Source organism: Mercenaria mercenaria, chromosome 7 (genome assembly GCF_021730395.1).
Source record: "Mercenaria mercenaria strain notata chromosome 7, MADL_Memer_1, whole genome shotgun sequence".
Taxonomy (NCBI): Eukaryota; Metazoa; Mollusca; class Bivalvia; order Venerida; family Veneridae; genus Mercenaria; species Mercenaria mercenaria.
Window position 1 is genome coordinate 4,018,115 of NC_069367.1, and position 22,583 is coordinate 4,040,697.

General features: G+C 33.2%; 1 protein-coding gene across 1 annotated transcript; it reads right to left on the minus strand.

Annotated features, from left to right (window-relative positions):
* Window positions 1-1,570: 1,570 nt before the first annotated feature.
* Window positions 1,571-11,225, minus strand: LOC123556105 (uncharacterized). Its single transcript, XM_053547395.1, has 7 exons — window positions 10,260-11,225; window positions 9,658-9,805; window positions 7,671-8,063; window positions 6,582-6,941; window positions 4,313-4,687; window positions 3,487-3,672; window positions 1,571-3,276 (listed from the first exon to the last, which is right to left on the minus strand). Exons 1-7 carry the CDS (start codon window positions 10,998-11,000, stop codon window positions 2,960-2,962), a joined length of 2,520 nt encoding a protein of 839 aa, XP_053403370.1. The 5' UTR covers window positions 11,001-11,225; the 3' UTR covers window positions 1,571-2,959.
* Between the last annotated feature and the right edge of the window lie 11,358 nt (window positions 11,226-22,583).

A 22,583-nucleotide genomic window follows, 5' to 3' on the forward strand; every position in this document is an offset into this window, starting at 1 on the left:
TGATGAACGTCTTGATCAATCGCAAAGACAATGCTCCATCTTGAATCATTTAAAGTTTGGTGTTAGCAAATAATTGTAATAATAAAAGATGTTGACGAGTTTAGAATTGTCCCCTATTTATATTAGAAATAGAAACTTTTCATAGCCTCTTAAATTATAACCTAATAATCAGTACGGGATGCATAGCGTTTTAGGAGACGATTGTAATCAGATTGCTTATAATCATTATATCTGCGTGGTCTCCATGGCCGAATGGTAGCATTGAATGAACATTTAATTTCTTTAACATTATCTGCAGAATGCCAAGCCCCTTCCCCCTGCGTGTTAACAGTTACAATGTTTATAATAGTACATTTTCAAATAGAAAGAAATTTTCAAAAAGGTTATTCAAATTATACAGCAACTAAATTAACATGTATTAAAGTATGTAAGAAGACTCAATATAATAGCAGAATTTGTTTGACTGAGTCTGATCATGAGTGATAACTGATAATCTGATCATGAGTGATAACTGAGGCGGATCATGAGTGGTAACTCAGTCTGATCATGAGTGGTACATGAACAATAACTCAGTCTGAGCGTTTTATTATGAGTGGTAACTGAATCTGAACATGGGTGATAACTGAATCTGATCATGAGTGGCAACGCAGTCTTATTATGCGTGTTGATTCAGCCTGATAATGAGAGGTAACTGAGTCTAAGCATGAGTGGTACTCAGTCTGATCATGAGTTGTAACTCAGTCTGATCATGAATGGCAGCTTAGTCTGATCATGAGTGGGAAATCAGTATAATCATAAGTATTTACTCATTTTGATCATGAGTGGTAACTGAGTTTGATTGTGAGTGGTATTTGAGTTTGATCATGAGTGGTAACTGAGTCTGATCATGAGTGGTTACTGAGTTTAATCATGAGTGGTAACTAAGCTGGATCATGAATGGTAGCTTAGTCTGATTATGAGTGGTAAATGAGTGTAATAATTTGTGGTAACTCCGTTTGATCATGAGTGGTAACTGAGTCCGATCATGAATGGTAACTGAATGTGATCGTGTGTGTGAACTCAGTCTGAGCATGAGTGGTAGCTGAGTTTGATCATGAGTTGTAATTTAGTTTGCTCATGAGTGGTAACTGAGTATGGTTATAACTGGTAACTGAGTCTGTTCATGAGTGGTAATTCTGTCTGATCATGAGTGGTAACTGAGTCTAATCATAAATGGCGAAGTTGAGGTTGTTATTGTTATTTATGTTGGAATACATCTTGGTGTTGTTACATGTTTAATTGGGTTAATGCTTTACAGCAATTCGCAATCTTTTGGTTAATTAATGTCAATGTCTTTTAATAGGTTGAATTAATATTTAGAGTACGGCAATTTACAGCCACAATAGCGGGACCCCCTATTAAATACATAAAAAGGATTAATTATATTCTTATCATCAAACGATCACTCGTTACATTTTAAGAAATTGATATTACAAATTATTCTCGAGATAATTATCTAAATATTTTCTGCAGTGTAGACCTTTTGTTGTCTTTGTCGATTTTGTTTCTTTTTTCTAGTTCATACTCGTAAAGCATATCAGTTACAAAACAAACACGTTAATAACATCATTATATAATCCTTTCAAGCTGCATGAATAACATTGATAACATTAATGGCTTTATATTTATTGGAGATTATATTCATAAAAGTTTAATTTCAAATACGTTTGTAAATCAACATACTATCAGAGAATAACAGAGCCATTATTTTCGAGATAGAATTCAAGAAGTGCTTTTGAAAATTATGCATGGAGAAAATATCAATCTACGGTCTATTATACTGCGACATTTTTAAGCCCTCCAGGCTAGATTTGTTTGTTCTGACGGTATATATTTAAATACTAATATCAAATAACACTTCCTTATGGAGTGTCATGTCATTTAGGCCTCGATTTATATAACTAGTTTATGATAGCAATTAGGGTAAAATGTATTCAATATTGATGATACACATATCACAAAAAGTTTCGCTAAAGAAGTTCGCCGATATCTGTACATTTGTATACATTCAGCCAAATGCGTAGCATAATGTCACTGCTTAAGACAGCTTGCAGCTTTCGACAGCTGGAAATAAGAACAAAAGCTCAAATCAGGAAGTCATCTGACTGGGTACATAAGGCAAATAACTGCTCAATACAGGCGGCCACTAAGTCAGGTTTCACTTCTTAGTTAAACGGAAGAGTCGGAACTCCAAAGTTTTATATTCCAAATAATCAAATAATGTAGATGTACAGAAGAAAAATCTGTACTGAACGTAACGCCCAACACTAGCAGACCACATTGCTGAGATGAGTCAAATATATGAAAGTCGACCCGAAATATTGCCTGTTTGTTTCCTCAGTGTTATTATTGCATTACTTTGTGTACATATGCACATGTGCTTGGCCAATCTGTACATGTTTACAGTAACACAAACCAATACCTCTATGTAGAGTGCTGTATTTTCCTCTGCATTCTTTAAATGTGACTTTCCCTGTTGGACTTTTATTCGTATCCATTTTCATCAATCGATTTGGGCAATGCCATTTATTTTTCGAAGATGTGTTTACTGAAAATTTACTGACTGAATAGCGAACAGTGTTGTACATGACCAGTCTACACGGATATGCAGGCTGATCTTTGTCTGCAAAATCACTTGCCGCCAGTTGGCTACAGGCTAATTCAAGGGTCGGTTGACGGCAGTAAAACGATTCCCGTTGTGTGAAGACCCTATTTGTTTTTTTATCTTTACTGATCAATGAGTCCATTCAAATATCTAAATGATGTAATTCCACTTAAATTTTATAAAAGGTAAAAAAACTGCATTATATACCGTGTTATTATTCATCAATATTAATTCGTGCAAACAGTCTTCATTATGACATTCGAGAAATTGCAAACAGAATGAACCGTAGAAAACAATAGGGATAATGTTTTACGATTAACAATTCATATTCAGATATATGACGTCATCCGAATATTGTCCGCCTCCTTCCGGAAAACAACGGTATGTAGCTTCATCATCACACAAAAGGTAGCTTATGTGTACTGAAAGCATGCCGCCGGTGCTGTTACGGTGACTCATCTCTGGAACAGTGCTAATGCCCTTGATATTGTCACCTGTGCTTAATGAGGACACCATCTCTCCACTGCCTCTGCTAATTTTTATATCCGTAAGATCTTTGAAATCTTCAACAATGCACACGATGGTTAATGCTGACCCTATTTCGTTTGAGCCCCCGTCTTTGTAGTAAATGTCTGAAATGCAAAACGTATGTGTGTCAGTCCATATTGCCTTTCTATTAACTTCGACAAGTACGTAACTGAAACCTAAACGAGGCTATTAACCCAATATTAGACACAGGACTTAAGGATTATATAACGATAAATTATATGTATCAATAATACTTTAGTCAAAAGAAGAGAAATATTTTCTTGCCAAAATTCCAAGCAACCAATGATAGTTACCTGTAACTGAACAACTACTTTCAACAGAACATTGGCTGCATCCTCCGATGTTAACATTGTAACAGTTGCCGTTTGCACATGCAATAACATCCATCACAGAATTATAACCGTCCTCACTATCACACTCAACATACATACCACAGTTATATGGGTATAAGACAAGATCTTGACCTTGACAGATTCTTTCTACAATTGGACAAAGCAAGGGTAAAATAAAAAAGATTCAATCTAAACGTACAAATCATGAAAACTGTTGGTCGCAATGAAAAGAAAAGATATGAATTAAATCTTGTCTGGTCTACTTAGGATATTCGCATATGTTTTAAACGAAACTCTGAATGTGTACTTCATCATAAATGATTACGAACATAATATTTAGAAGGTTGTGTACTTAATTAAAGAAGATTTAGAAAATACAATTAAGATGACTGTTTACTTCATAATATATAATTATGAAAGATAATTTAAAATACTATTTGGATGGTTGTGTTCTTTATAATAAATAATCACGAAAATACTATTTTGATTGATATAAATCTAATTAAAGACGATTTGAAGAATGCTGTTTAGATTGTTGTGTACTTTATCGTAAATAATAACGAGAATATTATTTAGATGATGCAAATAAGTACGAACTACTTATCTAGATGGTTATACACTTAATTGGAATTGGAGATGACTTTAAAAGCGACTCCCAGTTAGATGGATTGTGTACTTTATCGATGAATTGCGAGAATACTATTTGGCTGATTGTGTACGTAATTATGAATAATTGCGAAAATACTATTTAGACGATACAGCTTAATAAATAAATAAAAAATCATACCTGGAAGAACTTTGACAACGCCGTTGTCAGATGTGAAAACTGTATGATAAACTGAACTATTAGAAGATTGTGCAATGCATCTAATATGTTTCCGATGCCATTTCATTGAAACAGCTTTCAAGCCAAAACTAACTACCATCCTGTACCAACAGTTTTTCAGAGTGGTCTTTATGTCTTCAATCCAAGCCGCATCAGTTTCGTATTCACCATTCACAGACGATAGCAATGTGGTGTATGTACCGCTATAGTCACTTTCAATAATCACTTTACCATTCGGTTCTGCAAAAAGCATCTCGCATACGAACAGAGATCTAGTTGTGTCTTCTCCTTCGACTACGTGCGGAGACATCGTTAACATCGGAGCATCGGGCTTACCTGGAAAACATCAATATCAATACTAACGGATACTTCTTATCTTTTAGAGCAGAAATTTAGAGCGAAACAGTGTTCTGTAGGTGTATGACCTTAACATGAATGTGTTATTCATCATGAAACATTGTGGACTGTAGGTGTAAACAACACTACATAAATGTGCAATTTATCACGAAACATCGTTTACTGTAGGTTTATGGGACATTACATGAATGTGACATTTATCAAGACATATTGTTTCTGCAATGGTATAAAGTGAAATGTATACAATTTATCACAAAACAATGTTTCTGCAGGTGTGGACTTAACATAAATGTATAAATTTAATCACGAAACATTGTTTATAACAGGTGTGTGGAACGTTACATATATGTGTAATACATTACTTGTGTAGGAGTATAAAACTTTATAAATGTGAAATTTGTCACGAAATATTGTTTACTACTGGTGCATGAAACTTTATATCAACTTATCATGAATCTATGAAAGACCGGTTTGACATTTCATTTTTAAAGAATTCATGATTTCTGATTATGAATTTGTGAAGTAAATATCATGAAATATTTAAACGAAATCGAGAATTCTTGAAGTGGTGTTTGTGAAATCATTAAATCATGAATAATTGAATTCTTGAATTTTTTACATGAACTTTGGAAATCGTGAATTCATGTAGTTGTGACATATTGAATAATTGAAATAAATCTTGAATAAGTTAAACCGGGAAATTTTTGTAATTGTGAATAACTGAATATTTGAATTATTGAATTATTAAAATATTGAATTTTCGACATGAATTTTGAAGTCTTGAATTCGTGAGTTATTGAAGATAAATAATGAACAAATTCATAAATTCCAAATTTCACGCAAAGTTCATGTCAAAATTTCAATATTACAATAATTGATAATTCAATATTTCAGTAATTCACATTTTCAAAATATAATCGATTTCAATAATACTAGATTTCAATAATTTAGAATTTCACAAATTCAAGATTTCAATTATTCAATATTTCACAAATTCAATATTTCAATTTTTTAATATATAAATATTTCTGTAATTAACAATTTAAAAAATTCTTGATTTCAATTAATCAAGATTTCAATGATTCAGAATTTCACAAAATCAAGATTTTAATTATTCAATATTTCCAACACCATGAATCCACGATTTCTATATTTCATGTCAAAAATTCAAGAATTCAACTACTCACGATTTCATGATTTCGCAAATACCATTTCAAGAATTCTCGATTTCATTCAAATGCTTCATGATGATTTCTACTTTACGAATTCATGATAAGAAATCATGAATTATTGAAACTGAAATGTCACTACCGGTCTTTCGTATGAATCACTGTTTCTGCAGGTGTATGAAATTTTGCATAAATGTCGGTTTATCATGAAACACTTTGTACTGTTACATAAAGATACAATTTATCACGAAACATGTTTAACTTCATGTGTATGAAACTTGAAACATTGTTTACTACAGGTGTATAGAACTTTACATAAATAAGCAATTTATCTCGAAACATTGTTTTGCAGGTGTATGGAATTTGAAATAAATGTCGATTTATCACGAAACACTGTGTACTATTACGTGACATTTACATAAACATGCAATTTATCACGAAAAATTGTCTACTACGGATGTATTACTTTTACATGAATGTGCAGTGGATCACGAAACATTGTTTGCTACAGGTGTATGCAATTTTACCTAAATATACAATATGTCACAAAACATTATTTTCGCGCAAGACCTTTAATTAATGTTTAATCCTGCAATTTATTATGAAACATTTACTAATGTAGGTAAATGACCTTTACTTAATATGCACATATTTAGAACGTTTGTCACAAACACATCAAATAAGGGAACAGTTAAAAAACCTACCTTGTATTCTAATCAATCTTTCGGCATGAAAGACATGCAAATTATCCATTTGAACTTCACATGTGAAGTTGATATCCCCAGGTATTTCAAACGCATCGGAACACTGGACAGTTTCAAATGTTATGATAACTTTACCCGAATCATGCGTAAAACTGTTTTCTATTATCTCGATATTGTCATTAGCTGTATTCGGTTTGTATGAAACTATGTTATTTTCTATTGATGCTATTGTGACTGAATCTTTATTCCAACTGGCTCTTCTGAACACAACTTTCCTCCAGTCAGATGCTTTTCGAAATTCACAAGTTAGTTTGGCTGTTTCGCCGATCAGAAAGAAGCTTGGATTTATAGATAAATCAACTGAAAATGCATGTATATATATATGTTAATATGATATTTGCGATGTAAATCATCATGAACATTAAACATAATTTGCTATGCGCCTTCTTGTACCAAACTAAATATATATATATATAATTCATTTGTGCGATTCATCAATGTCAGTATCAAACCAATATGACCGTTTAGCTTGAAGGTAGCTGTTTTTACAACAACAAAAACAATAACAACAAAAACCAACAAAGCTGTACTTATGTGACATTTCTGAGATCAATTATCATGATTTCCTTGTTTTTGATCCAGAAGTTATTGCTGCCGAGCAAAATATTTTTATATTTTACTTTTTACTTTAAAGTTAGCATTGTGGCAAAATTTTTCATTTACCTTTACTGTGTTTAAAGGTTTTCGGCAAAAGCAAATACATTTTGTGTTAAGAATTTAAAACTCTAGGTTTCAAATTTCACTTTGTATTTTGATTTTCAAAATTTGGAGCATAATAGAGATTTTCATATTTGTGATAGTGTGCATTATACCATGCACATCTATTTAAATTTCTGTACGTTTATAATGTACATCTAACTAGATTTTTGCATTTTTACTACATATATATACCTAGATTATTGCATTTATATTATTCACGTCATCTACTACAGATTTTCCATCTATGTTTATGTACATCTTCTTAGATTTTCACATTTAATATTTTGAAAGTCAATATAGATTTTCGCATTTAACATCATACACACTTACCTAGATTTTCGCATTTAGGATTTCCACTCCAATGTCCGTCTCCAGTACACCAGACAAAACTGTCGCTCTCCTCTACAAGTTGGAACCCAGCATCGCATGTTACACTTACCGAAGTGTTGAATGTGGTCTCTTGTCCAGATTCTAATATGAGCGCATGATCTGGTGGCAGGTACTTTCCACAATCAACTGGTTCACATGTAGCAATATGGCTCCAAGACCCGCTGTCCAAACATACTGCCATGTCCTTTCTATTAATTCTGAAACCTTCATTGCAAGATATATTAACCATTGATGAAGGATAAACTTCTTCAGTAGAACTGACATGACCATTAGAAACATCTGGGTATTTTGGACATTTTGAATGGCATCCGTCCCGGTCGTCACAGACGTTTTCTGAGAAAAGTAACAAATCTTTATGTCATCAACAAAATAAGTATTCTTATTTCATAATTACGTGTAAATGTCTGATATTAATTTGTAATGTCTCTACAGACAAAACTGTCGGGCAGTGAGCAATACTGGCTCACATACTGTTGAGAAATTGTAAAATAAATACTAGTAGGGTTAAGGCAGTTGACTCTTAATAAATAGCGGCGATTTCTGTGCGATTGCATATATCATCGTTTCCTTTTCATGATCTTTCAGTCATAAAAGAAAATTGCGCAAGTTTTTTCGTATTTATCGGTGACACGGAGAATACATTATTACATGGAATATGCCGAAATTTTCATTAGAGGTTCCCTATCTTAAGGATGTACGATAGAATTTTTTCTAACGTTAAGAATTTTTTCATACTCTTTGAGCTTGGAGAACATTAGTTTTCAAGACAAACAAGAGAAGAAAAAACATAGGTCACCGAACTTCTTTTAATTTTATAGGGCATTTTCTACACCCACGGTTTAAGCATTTCTGAAATTTTGTAAAATTGAAAAAATGGTTGTACTTTATAGAACATATAATATTCCATTTAATGTTATAGGGATGTCATGTCTTACAGGTTGTGATGTCAGTATTATATAAGCATAAATGTCACAAACAAATCTCTTTCTTTTTCACATGTTGACATAATCACCCCACCCACTTTATTTTCAATGGAAAAAATGTATTTAGATCTACAAAAAAATTCTGACGGTAAAATTTTAAAATATTTTTGCAGCTTTGATGACGCACAAAAATACTTTAAAATGGAAAGAAAAAAGTAGGAGTCACCGTGCATCTAAGAGATTTATTAAGAAAAAACTGTCAAAAACTGGTGAATTTTGATATTTTGTGTTCTTTTTTATTTAATTTATATTTTCCAGATAAAATAAAGAGATATCTTGAAATATTTTATTCCAGTTATAGCCTATCATTATATGTATCAGTCAGGAAAATATCAAAACGAAACCTGATCTACTTTCATAGATATTTGAAATTACCTACCCCTACACAGTTGTAAAACTTACGTCAATTTTAGACAAATGCCAGCCAAAAATAAGGGTGATTTTTTTTTTTCGCAAAAGCAGAATCTATTTGCTTAAAGTGTACTTTATTAGCCATATTTTAATGATATAGCATTAATTTTCGGCAAAACTTTTGTTGGAAGGCAATATTTGAAGAAACATTTTTCAAAATGGCGGATATCCTGAAAATAACGCTCGTACATCCTTAAGTTATTTTGTTACCAAGAATTTATTAGATAGTCACAAAAAGGCTCTTTAAAAAAAAAAAAAAATCTTGTCTTTTGGAAATGTCTACATTTTGATTGTTCTCTAATGCCAACATTTTAGGCCTATTTACGCACTTACAGAGCAGGTTGCCAAATTTATGACTAACAAATTTAAAAGTGTTTAACCAGAGTTCTGATGAAACTGGGCAAATGCATTATTTAGGCCAGGTTGTGTGTTTTTTTTTAATATTACAATATCACATTTATGTGGACCATATCATTTCAGGCATACTTTGCACCAATTTTGTGCTTAAGGTGACAAACAGAATGTAATCATACCTGTTTGCTTGGTAATCAATAGTACACCAACCACAGCAGCAATAGCAACTAGCAGTAGCAGAATGATTACAATCACGATAGTGGTTTTCCTTTTACGGTACTGTCTTGCTTTTGGTATAGCCGATGCCGGATTTCCACTTCCTGGAATCTGAATAAAAAGAAAAGGATCATTTTATAGTTGTTATTCATTTATCAAGTATACTCTTTTAGTTTGTGACTGTAGTGAAAAGCAATCAGAAAGTATCAGTGAGTTAAATCCATTTCAGTCAAAATGTGAGTGATATAGCTTTGCCAGTCTGCATAATAATATTTTCCACGTAATACTTGATAAAAAATGAGCAGAATTCAGTTCCAAAACTGAATGAAACCTTTAATTCCACAAACACCATGAACACATAAGCTGGTAGTGAAAACATGATTATTGAAATGCAGCCAAAAAGTAAGCATCAACTTCATTAAAATGTTTGACTGAAGATGATGATCTTGATCTTTCACATTATATCATAATGGATATTGTAGTTACAGCTTACTTTAAGGGTTTGCTTTACAAACATTTAAAGCTGCTTACATATATAAAAAATCATGTCAATTTGAGTACATACCCTAACATCTTTATCAACATAGGTACTGCCAAGTTGAGAGTAATTAGAATGGTTGTTTCCATTTTGACCACCATATGCAAGGTGCTTATTTCCAATGTTCTGCCAGTCTATATCGTACAAGTTCATGTGCTTCTTTTGCTTCAACTTTGCCTTCTCCTGACGAGAAACCAGGTATGTATCTTTTTGATTATCATACTGACTCGGAGTTTGACTTGTACCCGGCTTAAAATTTGTTTTATTGTTATCATACCGAACTCCATTATTTGTACAATGATTACTTTTTCCACTGTGATCTTCTGATATCTCCTGATCGTTATGGCCGTTTGCACTTAGAGATAGATATGAGTGACCTAATCTGTTTTCGTCTTCTCTTTCTTGCCAGTGTAGGACAGGATGATTGGTTGCATATGAATATAATTCAGATGTAGCATCATTATTGCGGGTAGGAAAACCTTCACTCCCATTGAATGTCACATACGGATATCCAGCCCCTTGGCTTGCATCAAGTGTTCTGACGCCAATTTCAGTAGAGTCCCTGGGGCTGATGTCTTCATTTAACGTGTCTTTAATTGTTGTATAATGTTCCGTAATACCAGATGCCCTTAAATGCTCGTTCGCTATGCTCCATTGAATGTTTTCAATTTTCGGATGTTCATGCATAAACGTTTTTGAGTTATTTAACACATTTTTCTGATCTAATTCAGTTGAATCCTTTTCGAAAGTTGATCTTAAATCCATCATTTATAATTTATCATGTATTAAAATGTTCCACAGATTTTCTAAACCTTATGCAGTTATACATGTATCTTATTGTCTTTTTAACTTCGACTTCTTTGCAAAATAATAATAATAATAAAAATCTCAACACACAATCCAATGTCAGAAATATTCAATATTAAAATATTACATTCCCGTTAATACTAACTATAGTTTTTGAAATAATATGCATAATATTAGATACACTTAGTTGGACTGAACTACCGTAATATGATTCCTCTATTCAAGTGATTGAAAAAATAAGGATCATAAACACATGCGTAACGTCTCATAATGGTTTTTGTTCTTTATTTTATGCAGCACATACCAGGACAGCTTGCATAAATATCTGTAACTTACATTTTTTGGAAGAACATTGTAAATGCTGCATGAAAATCAGAAGATAATCGAGCGTCATGACTAATGAACAATTGTCTAAAGTCAAACAAACATACTTCAAAATCAGCTTTAAAAGTGGCAAAAAAAAAACTGTAATGATAGTGTATTACCTAAGTTCCCATGCCTGATTCTATAAATTCTGTATTGAAAATAAATCATGATGAAAATGACCAAAAAATATTGCAGATATGTAAGATAATTTTAGCGAAACAATCGCATTATGTTTAAAGGGAAAAACGTACTGCAGAGGAAAATCAATCAACCGATCGATTGATCGACCGACCGACCGAACAAACGATCGATCGATCGATCGATCAATCGATCAATCAATCAATCAATCAATCAAAGTGCTTTATCTTTAAAATTACAATAATGTTTGAAAGCGAAAGAAAAAAGTACACACTTTATTTTCTTTTATCTGATTCTACATATGTTAAGCAAATAATATCTACTGAACAAAAATGTATATCTATATGACAATAAGGTTACAATATAAACATGGACAGTTTCAGTAAGAAATCTGTAATACAAAATAAATTAAATCAATCAAAAATGGTGTTTCACATTAACGAACTTTTAATTTTTGTACGTTGAATTTATAGTAAATAGGTCGTAAGTACCAGATACGACGTTTCATTAAACATGTTTACGATTTTTTAATAACTTCGGCTCGATGCATTGACAATCTGGACTGTCAGTATATAAATGCTGTAGCTATGGGGTTTAAACATGGATATGAATATTTTCGGTGAGAAATCTGTAAAAAATAAAAGGTATTAGTTTTCTCGAAAAGTATTCCTTTTTGTGTACGACATTTGAATTGTTGGACGTCAATGTACTGGTAATATTTTGTAAGCTAAATATATAGAAATAATAGTTATAGGTTATTAGCTTTGTGTCGGGAAATATGCACGAGTTCTCCTGCGGAAATATTGCGCGACTTTAGGAGCGCAATATTATTTCGCTGAAGAACGAGCGCATATTTTCCGATGCAAAGATAATAACCTTTTTCTTACATACGCATCTACATATATAAATATTATGTAAGTATCATAAATATGTTCAATAGCCTGAATAGGATTGACAATACTGAACTAAATAGAAAAAATAGTGCAACAATACACACGGAATTACGTCACGCACCCGATATGAAATTCAGGCGTCAGTGTATGGAAAAATATTGACGTTTCCGGTACCAGTGTAACTTAACGGGGAATAGAAAGTATGTAATAATGTGACATTATCACCATTAAGTTTGACAAAAATATCATATTTGACCATTAGGAGGGTAGAACACATATAAACAATACTCTTTATTTAATGATTAAAAAGTTAGTCTGAACAAACCTGCTTTGTAATTAAGAAGATAACGGCGCAATATTTCATAATGCACTTTTTTATTTAATCAAAAGGAAGTCGTTAAGACTTGCAATGCCTATAATAGCGTGTTATTCAAGTAATAAGAGCAATGGTTTATAAATGTCTATAAATCTGACAACATTTGATCGAAGGTCACCAAGTTTGTAGTTTGAAGAAGGACAGATACGTTTCCAAAACGGAGCGCCGTGTCGTAAACACAGTCATCGCACAAAGAGCTGTTTACAGAATCCATCAGAAAGAAAACAATATTAAGATACTTCGTTTTTCGTTAAAGAAAAAACTGACGTTTATTAATGAGCTACCAAACATAGCTAGACGCATTTTAGAGAACTAATCCTTACTTCATTTTAAAGGGTAATGAAAAGAAATTGACATAAAATAAAAAATGTAAGGGCAATGTTTCTTCTAAGAGAGATTTCTCCTGTCACATTTGCTTACTGTCAAATTACATCAAAGTTACACTGCTGTGACCTGGAAGTGCTGCTCATACTAAAATTGAGTTTCACTTCACCAAATACTACCTCCTCATACAATGTTTACACCAAAATGTAAAAGCATTCACAATGAAATTTAAACAAAAACCAGCTTTAATTTATATCTCTCTTGCCATGCCAAGCGGAAGATTGATGTTAAAAAACCTTTCCGCAATTAGGCGACTAAACCAGATGGCTCCCTAGCTGGTTCCTTTACTATAGTTAGGCCTATTAGTACACGCCAGGTAACAACCCATGGCAGTGGTCTCTTCTCCAGATGGGAAGACCACTGCAGTTTGCATGTAGATGAAATGTCGTTACAAAGTCAACACACTTTGAAGTATACTACGGTTAGAAGTTTACACCTTCGTGTATTTTGACTTGAACATATTTATCATTGAACACTTTGGCCATTTCACGCCAAATTTAATACCAATAGGTACACATTTTTCAATCAAAAGAGTATAATAGAGTATTAATTATCATTTAAGGTCTACATGTAATAGAGTCTATTTTCTTAAGAAAAAATATAAAGGTAGATTATCTACCTAGATCTTTTTGCTGTAATATTGGACAAGTTCAAGCTTTTGACATTCACCTGTCATATTATACTATACTGATAAAACCTAATCAGCAATTTTACACTAACTTGTAATCGTTAATTGCATGTTTATTTTGTGTAATTACATTAACTTGATTCTTTTGAAACTTAGGTATTCATATTTGATGTTTATATTGAAACTTACGTCAAGGTTACTCCTGAATAAAAATACACATTTTGATGATATAAATTTTATACTGTTGCAAATTTTGCATCAAATGGTCAAATGAAATGTTAAGGTTTGTTTTCTTATTTGGTTTGAAGATTCTCGACCACAATTAAATAAAATTCCAAATTTAAAGAACACTTGAAGATGGCTCAAAACTGATGATATTTTCATACTCATGTGTATATCACTAAAGAGAATTTAGTTTGCAATCTGTAACGGAAAAGATGGCAATACCAAAAATGTTTAACTGAATTTTACACAGTATTCTGTGTTTGAGGGGAAAGTTCACAGAATTTTTATATATCTTCAAATAGATTTCTTCTGCCCTTATATGTGCAAATGAATCATATGTGAAGTAAAAGATGGCTTAACAACTTATTATTTAAAAAATTAGCTCTATTGCATCAGTCGGTGGTACTGTTCCTTCACAAAGAAAATAACGTTTAAATTCAGTTGAAAGCTTTGGTAAAGGGTATGTGCTACCCCTATTTGTAAACCTTCATGATGGTTGGATCATTTTACGTCCGTTTGTACATATTTGTTTTGCAGTTGTAAGATGTATGATCGTACTATTATCTGTTTATTTATTCAAAATATTTTTCAAACATGCATTTTAACTGTAAGAAAACGATACAATCATTTTAGTGAATATTATAAGATTCTTTCACCGGTTGTAGGTGCAGATGGGAATTTCCGGCCTCGAGGGTAACTGTTTAGGCGGTTACGAGGCTCCAGGCGAGTAACTGCGTAAACAGTTACCCGATAGCCGGAAATTCCCATCTGCACCTACAACCAGTGACAGAATCTTTTTCTTGCATACCATATTAAAGAAATAAAAATAGAAATAAAATCAATCGAACGGCTTTCGTTTTAGAACTATTTCTTCTAGCAGCGTATTTAAACAAAGCGCGGGAAACCAACGTCCGTAAACAGGAAAGACGTCATGACGTTTCAAAGACAAATAACAATGTTTAGTTCCGGTTTTGTTTTATCGGTTGCAGCGTAATGTTATGAATATTTGATAAAATAACGTTTTTTGAATCGAGTTTTTTGAATCAGGAAACAAGAGGAACTGTCAAGGTATCGGATTTCTATTCCGTTCTATGAAATTAAATGTAAATGCTTACACCCCAGGGTGTACGATGGATTTTTCCAGCACCGATGAAAATACCGGAAATCCCCGTCTGGTATGCAAGAAAGTTTCATATACACCGCATAAAGACATGCATTAATGAATAAATACTTTCTATCTTAGTTTAATAAATCATACTGTTTCTTTTGAAGTTAATTCTGCTGAAGTAAATTTGTATCATTTACACTTTTCTGCAAAGCAGTTATCAGATTTTCAATGAAATAAGAGGAACAGAAGCAAGCCATTTAATAATTGGCCATACGGATGGTCGGTGTTTCTACCAACGCTCTTTCTCGTGCTTAAACCATACCTGGAGAGGCACCAGGTGTCTTCTGCCATGAACAGCTGGAGAGCTGTCAAATGATCTACCATTCTATAGGTGTGACATTAAACCCAACAGATAAAAGATACAACGTTAATATTTGCGCATGATGTCTTAACAGCTTTGATTGCCAATGAAATCTCTCGTTGTACAAAAAGGAAGTGCACGTAGACTTAAATGATTATTTCAGTTAGTGTCTTCATTTAATAAGGATATAATGGATTTTCTTCCACAAAAACTTAATAATAGAGCTGATGTGCTAGAATCGGGGTTCGGGAATGATAATTCAGCCTATTCTTTTGCAAGGGACCCTGATAAACTGCCAAATGATGCGACTAATTCTGCAGGTCAAAATATTAAAAATCAGAATAAGAATGTATGGCCACAGAACATTACGAACAACTCGGAATTCCATTACATTAATGTGGAAAGGTCTGAGCAAATACTTAGAAGTTCATCAGAAACAAAGATATCATACGCGGTTATTAATGATTCTGACATAACACATGCAGAGGAAAGGAAACAGAAAAACAGAAAATCCCTAAGAAAATGTAGAATAATCCAAGGGGTCACCATCATTGTTGTGCTTGCTGTTCTAGGATTTATAGCATTTTTCATCCTACGCAATATGGTCGGAGGTAAAATTCTTTTTCTCTTTTATACATCGTGATACATATTCATGTTGCATTTTTGAGTCCCCTACCAACTCGACCCTCCCATTATCCTCCGTTCTATAACCCTGAATAATGAAGTAATTTTAATAAAGGCTTGGCATAGATATTTCATATAATGATTGCAGCCACATGATGTCGCTTTCCACTGAGAATCACGAATGGTTTGGTTAATCTGTATTTCAGTCAAGGCTTATTGACAAACGAGTGGCATACACTCACATAAAAAAACCTTTCTGCCAGTTTTGTCTCTTTCATATAAATTTATATTGCATAAGTGCTTCATTACTTAATTCACAAAAATCCTCTTTTCATCAATAATATTAAATGAATAATATACGACTGTATATAGGGTGACTAGCCATGTTAACCATGCCAGCAGTGATTCTGATTTCTTTATCCTGTTTTCCTTAAATGGATTGGTCCTTCATTTAATTTTGGCAATACCACTTATTATTTTAAAGTATGCTAACTGAAGATTTGCAGACTGAATAGTGAATAGTGCAAACCATAATTAGCCAGTGCGGATGTACTGGCTGATCTCGGTCTGCACTGGTCGAAAGTCAAAATCACTTGCTTCCAGTAGGTTAATGTTATTAACTTTTGCATTTATACGTCACCGTTATTTTTCGATGTTTTCATTTTATTTCGGTGACACTTAAAATTCTTTTTTTTTCAATAAAAGTTCTTGATCAATTTTACATGAAGACGAGCAACATAATTTCAGATCGGTCCTCTTGCGATACGCTACCTTCAGTTGAAAATGGAAACGTTAGCCTAACCAAGACATCAGATCGGACTGAAGCTACTGTTTTTTGCAAGCAAGGCTATGGAGAAGATGAAAATCTTAAACTAACTTGTAAGGATGACCAGTGGACTCCAATGAATCTTTGTCGACGAACAGGTTGTGGACCGTTCCCTACCGTTGCCAACGGATTGTTAAGCGGAAAGAAACAGAAATTCGGTTCGACGGCCAAGTTGCGATGCAATTCTGGCTTCATGGTAAATTCAACGACCTACTTCACATGTCTGTCTAATGGAACATGGGACAGTGATACTGAATTAACATGCTTTCCACGTCCATGCGGGCAGTATCATTTATCTAAGCACGTTGTGGTCAAGGAAGACTTTAGCCATGTCAATATGTCAATAGATGTACATTGTGAGGACGGATTTGACTTTGCAAACGAGAGTGAGACTAACATATAATGTGATAACAATACATGGATAGAAAATCCGAGATGTGAAATTCCAGGTAGATTAACCTTGACTTTAGTACCATCAAGCAAAAATAGGCAAACAGATCATATGCTTATAATATCTTTTGCATACATGATTGACCCCTCACTAACTTTTCATGGTGGATGAAGAGCCTAGGTGCCCATCCGGGGATTATTTCGTCGCAAAAAGGCACCTGGGTAGAACCACCAACCTTCCATTAGCCATCTGGATGGCTTCTTCACATTAAGAAATTTACGCCCCGAGCGAGGTTCGAACCTTCATCGGTAAGTGGAGTGATGTGAGGTCAGCGACCTTAATCACTCGGCTACAGAGGCCTTATATATGATGCATTAAAAGCATTTAAAGGCGCATGAACCAGCATGGTTAGATGTATAAAAATATATTTGATAGTATGAAGGTAAACTTGAGCACGGAGACATGACGCGCAGATTATGTCATGGATATACTGGTAATGAAAAACATTGTATGGCAACCTGAATCGATTTTAGAGATAAAAGTTTGTTTGTACGAAAGTATTTATACTCATATTTCATGAGTATTGATGATTGATATAACTAAAAGAAAAAGTTATTTCTATGCAACAGAAATTGTATTGAAACGATGATGTAAAAATGTTTTAAAGATAAAACAAACGTTAGATCTTTTTATCGTACAGGTATATTAGCATTAGAGACAAATAACTCTTCGGTTCTTATTTTGGGCAAATCGTTCTCCATTACTTGCACTCTGACAAAATCGCCTAAGTGGGAGACTGTTATGTTAGCACGAACAGATTTGGCAAATAACTCATCGATCCCAAATCCGTTACTGACTGTGACTAATTTTAATGGTAATATTACAACAGACAATGTTACACGTTTGCCAGATGGTGTTAGTTTAAAATTAACTATCGACCCAGTACAGTGCGACAATACTGGCGTGTACATCTGTAGCGTTCTTGTTGGAAGCGTTACATTGCCAAGAGGAATAAAGAGCTCGAGAACGCATTTGAAAGCTATTGGTAAGTCATATACGTACATCATCTGCAAACTTAGGTTTATATTGTGTTTCAATAATTAAATAATCTTTTGAAGTAAAGTACAGGGGAAAGGCCTTAAAAAAGCATGACTGGTTTCTTGACTAAACGATATCACTCTGTCTTGCTAATAGATAAAGTTATCTTGACCAAAAATATGACATCAACGTTTAAGTGTCCTGTTGCGGCCTTACAAAATCTTTCAATACTTTGATTCTGTGTTGTTATATTTTTTTTGTCATTTGGTCCATTTTAATATCATTTTAATAGAATTCCACTTACGCAAATGCTAGAGTTTTAAGGGGTGTTGCACTTTCCATTACCTCACATGATGGGACTCATTCAAAGCGAGTCTGCATTTGTTTTGCTTGGTTGCATCCTTAACTCCCAAAGGACCGTCTTAAAGATTTTAATTTCTATTTCTTATGTAATAAATTTTGTCACTATACTGTCCCGTTATGTTAAGTATATAGACGATTTATAGAAAATGCCAAAATGGTCACTGCGTCATACCTTCTCTTACGTACTTTTCAGTAATATTGTTTAGACAGGCGGACTAAAATGACACAGTGATATTTAGATAATAGTCTATATCATTGTAATCTAGCATGTAACACATTTTGCAATGTCGCAAAACATCGGCACACATCTTACGTTTGCCGTACCGGTATCAGTCGTAAATTGTTCTGACTGAGATTAAAAATGGATATTTGAAACAGTGCATATTACTTTATGATGTGCTATGAAATATGCGAATTATTCTAAAGAACGGAATACTTGCATGTGTTAAGACATATTTGATCGTTTTTAATTCTTAGATACGAGATCAAAGTTGATCGAAATAATAGCCCCGATATCTGTTGTCCAGGGTGACAAATTTAATGTCAAATGCATTGGTAGTACTTGGCGAGATGGAAATGGGAAAAGATTAGGGGAGATGCTTTTCAGGATATACAAGGTAAGTCTTTAGAGCAGATATACAGTAGAGAGCGTGTTTACATGTGTTTTCATGTGATACAATACACTTTATGAATATTGTGAAGTGTAAGTGTCCAATGCTGAGTTATTTTGCTTGAAAGCCTTCTTATTTAGCGGGTAAATATTGTTCGCTCTTTCAAAGAAAACAACTCTACTGTTATAATATTTTGAATTTTTACCTTATTTGTTAAAGTATAGTTGCATTCAACTTTAAAATAAATCAAGTCCATAAAAGATATGAAATACATGTAGTTATTAAATATGATTATTGCGCTTATTCGGAGATCGTGCATTTACACTCAACAAAATTCCTAATCTGTCAGTTTATATTGTATAACTATTTTGTTAATAATGCATGTATTTACAAGAAATTTCACATACCGACATTTGAATAGGTACTGCAACTAATTATTGATTTCGTTTTGGGCGACTCACGGCCAACGTAACCGCATAAGGCGTTTTGACCAGTATTGCATATTTTGCACGTGTAGGACATGTGCACCAATATGCACGTGTTAATGAACACTTTTGATATTACTGACGGAAGTCCTACTAGAAAAAACATATCATCGTGAAATTGACAAAGAGCAATGCACCCAGGCTGTTGGAATTTTATAACAGTGTTCAAAATCGGTCACTTCCATAAATTGTGCTTTAGTTAATTTCACCAAAAGAGCGCGGATGGTAGATAACCAACGACTGAAGGTTCTTGTAAACGGAAATAAGCTAAAAAATGAAAATAACCATCAAAGTAACATTTTTTGTGTTGAATTTAACGTCACACCGACACATGATAGGTCATATGGCGTCTTTCCAGCTTTACTGGTAGAGGAAGACCCCAGGTGCCCCTCCGTGCATAAATTCATCACGAGCGGTTACCTGGGTAGAACCGCTGACCTTCCGTAAGCCAGATGGATGGCTTCCTCACATGAAGAATTCAACCCCCCGAGTGAGGCTCGAACCCACATCGATGAGGGACAAGTGATTTGAAGTCAGCGAACTTTACAACTCGGCCGCAAAGGCCCCATCAAAGTAACAGCTACAAACAAATTATATCAAAATTCTTTTGAAATTGCAAAAATAAATAACACGTGTCGAAAATGTGTCCTGGCTAACAACATTCCGACAGCTCGATGGCGTTGCTCTTGTGTCAATTTTACCACGATATGTGTTTTTCTAGTAGGGCTTTCATTAGTAATGCCAAAAGTGTAAACTAACAAGTGCATGTTGGTGCACATGTCATGCACGTGCAAATTATGCAATATTGGTAACAACGTCTAATGCGGTTACTTTGGCCGTTAGTCGGTCTAAAATAAATTAACAATTAGCTGCAGTACCTATTCAAATGTTGGTATGTGAATTTTTTGTGAATACATGCATTATTAACAAAATGGTAAAACAATATAAACTGACAGATTAGGAATTTTGTTGAGTGAGTGTATACAAAGCGGATATATGAGTATCTAATTTTTTATCACAGAATTGCCCGAAAAGCTAGTTTGGGCCATTAAGGTAGTTCTGCACGTTAGGATCAAAAATTTTTCCACAATCGTGAAATAAAATGTATAGGTCCGTGAGTTAATTTTTGAGATATTTGGCTATCATTAAAGTGAACCGTCTATTTTAAGACATTATTTTGAATTATTTAACGTGTAAGATGTTTTAATATCATATTTTAACTTTAGAAAGATAGAAACAGTGCCATTTTAATACATTTATTCACTGGTTGTCCTTAATTCATAAACTGATTTTCGTTACCGTACGCCGAATCCAGGCATTATTCTACGTTTTCGGGATAAATGACGTTACGCCATCACTTCCGGTATATCAAACGTGCAGAACTACCTTAAACACTGACAATTTGCTGCTAAGTACCAGATGAAATTCAATAACGGTATTGTAACATTGTTATTTCCTTTATGAAAATATCATCTTTAATAAACATGTATTGTGTTTTTAACAAAAACATAAATGACCCATATATGATATCATATATAATTACAGAACAAAGAAAGTAAAAGAACGAGATACGAAACTCTGAAGTCTCATTCAAAGTAAAATTCTTTATGATGTTAAAAAGGGATCATGTTTTTTGTCTTTTTTGGGACCATCTTTTCTTATAACTAGAACAAAGCATGTTATTTGTGTTGTTTGTCACAAAACAAAAGATTCTGTCTACTTGTTGGTTCAAGCCTTGCATCACTTCTTGTCGACCCTACTTATAATTTTATGAAAGTCATTTTATGCAAACTATTTTTCATTCAAATAAGCAAAACATGATAAAAGCAAAACATGATATATGCTTTAGAAAACATGTCATGTTATTTTGTTGATTTATTAAGGTTTAGATGTACACCAGAACACAGAAATATATGGATCAATGAAAAACATTTGTAACAACAATTAACCTGTCCATTACAAGTTCTACCGTACTGTCTCATAGAATGGATACTTAAGATATTCTCAAAATGTTGTTCCCCTTCAAAAATGAATGCCATTTGTAAAGAAATAAAAATAAACAATTGCTTAAAACTACGTTCCACCTAGTTATGTGGACTTTTAGCATTTGGACTTCATTGCAAAATCATTAAAACGAAGATATGTAACATTTCTTTGGAAACAATGACTTTGTAAAGGCGTTGACTTGCATATTTCTGTCAACTGAAAATTGTTAAATAGGATAATATACATGTTTATATGCTGTTCAATTTTCATGTGAAACAACCTTTTCTTTCTATGATTTGGCAATGTTTGATTTTTTTTTCTCAAAATGTAATACTAAGTGTTAACGGATTTTACACTAACGCTAACTGATGAAATACTATTAGTGGGCTATAAATGATCTAACTCACTGTTTGTACCCGATGAAACACATTGTGAAAAATAAGCTTTGTTTACTTGTACAGCATGACACAAGATGAACATTAGTGTCGCTTTTTGTTCTTAATAGTATCAGCTCAGTTCAAATAACGTTACTTAACGAGAACTATAATATTATATCGTTATGCTATAACTAGTAAAATAAAGTGAAACGCAATGTCATTTGGATTTTTCTAACTGAACAAAATGTCTCGTGCAGTTTTTTCCAGCACTGGAGTTAAAGCGTGCTTCAAAATGTGTATTTCAATGTACTGAAGCATAAAATAAAATTTTATTCAAACGCACTACAGTTTGATAAAGTGGTAG

What these genes read in the sequence shown, in the direction of transcription:
- LOC123556105 (XM_053547395.1), bottom strand. Translation starts at nt 11,000, where the DNA reads ATGATGGATTTAAGATCAACTTTCGAAAAGGATTCAACTGAATTAGAT. An exon ending in AAGATTGATTAGAATACAAG is followed by an intron (nt 4,688 to 6,581) that starts GTAGGTTTTTTA and finishes GATGTTTTCCAG; the next exon opens with GTAAGCCCGATGCTCCGATG. An exon ending in AAGTAGTTGTTCAGTTACAG is followed by an intron (nt 3,277 to 3,486) that starts GTAACTATCATT and finishes TTTGCATTTCAG; the next exon opens with ACATTTACTACAAAGACGGG.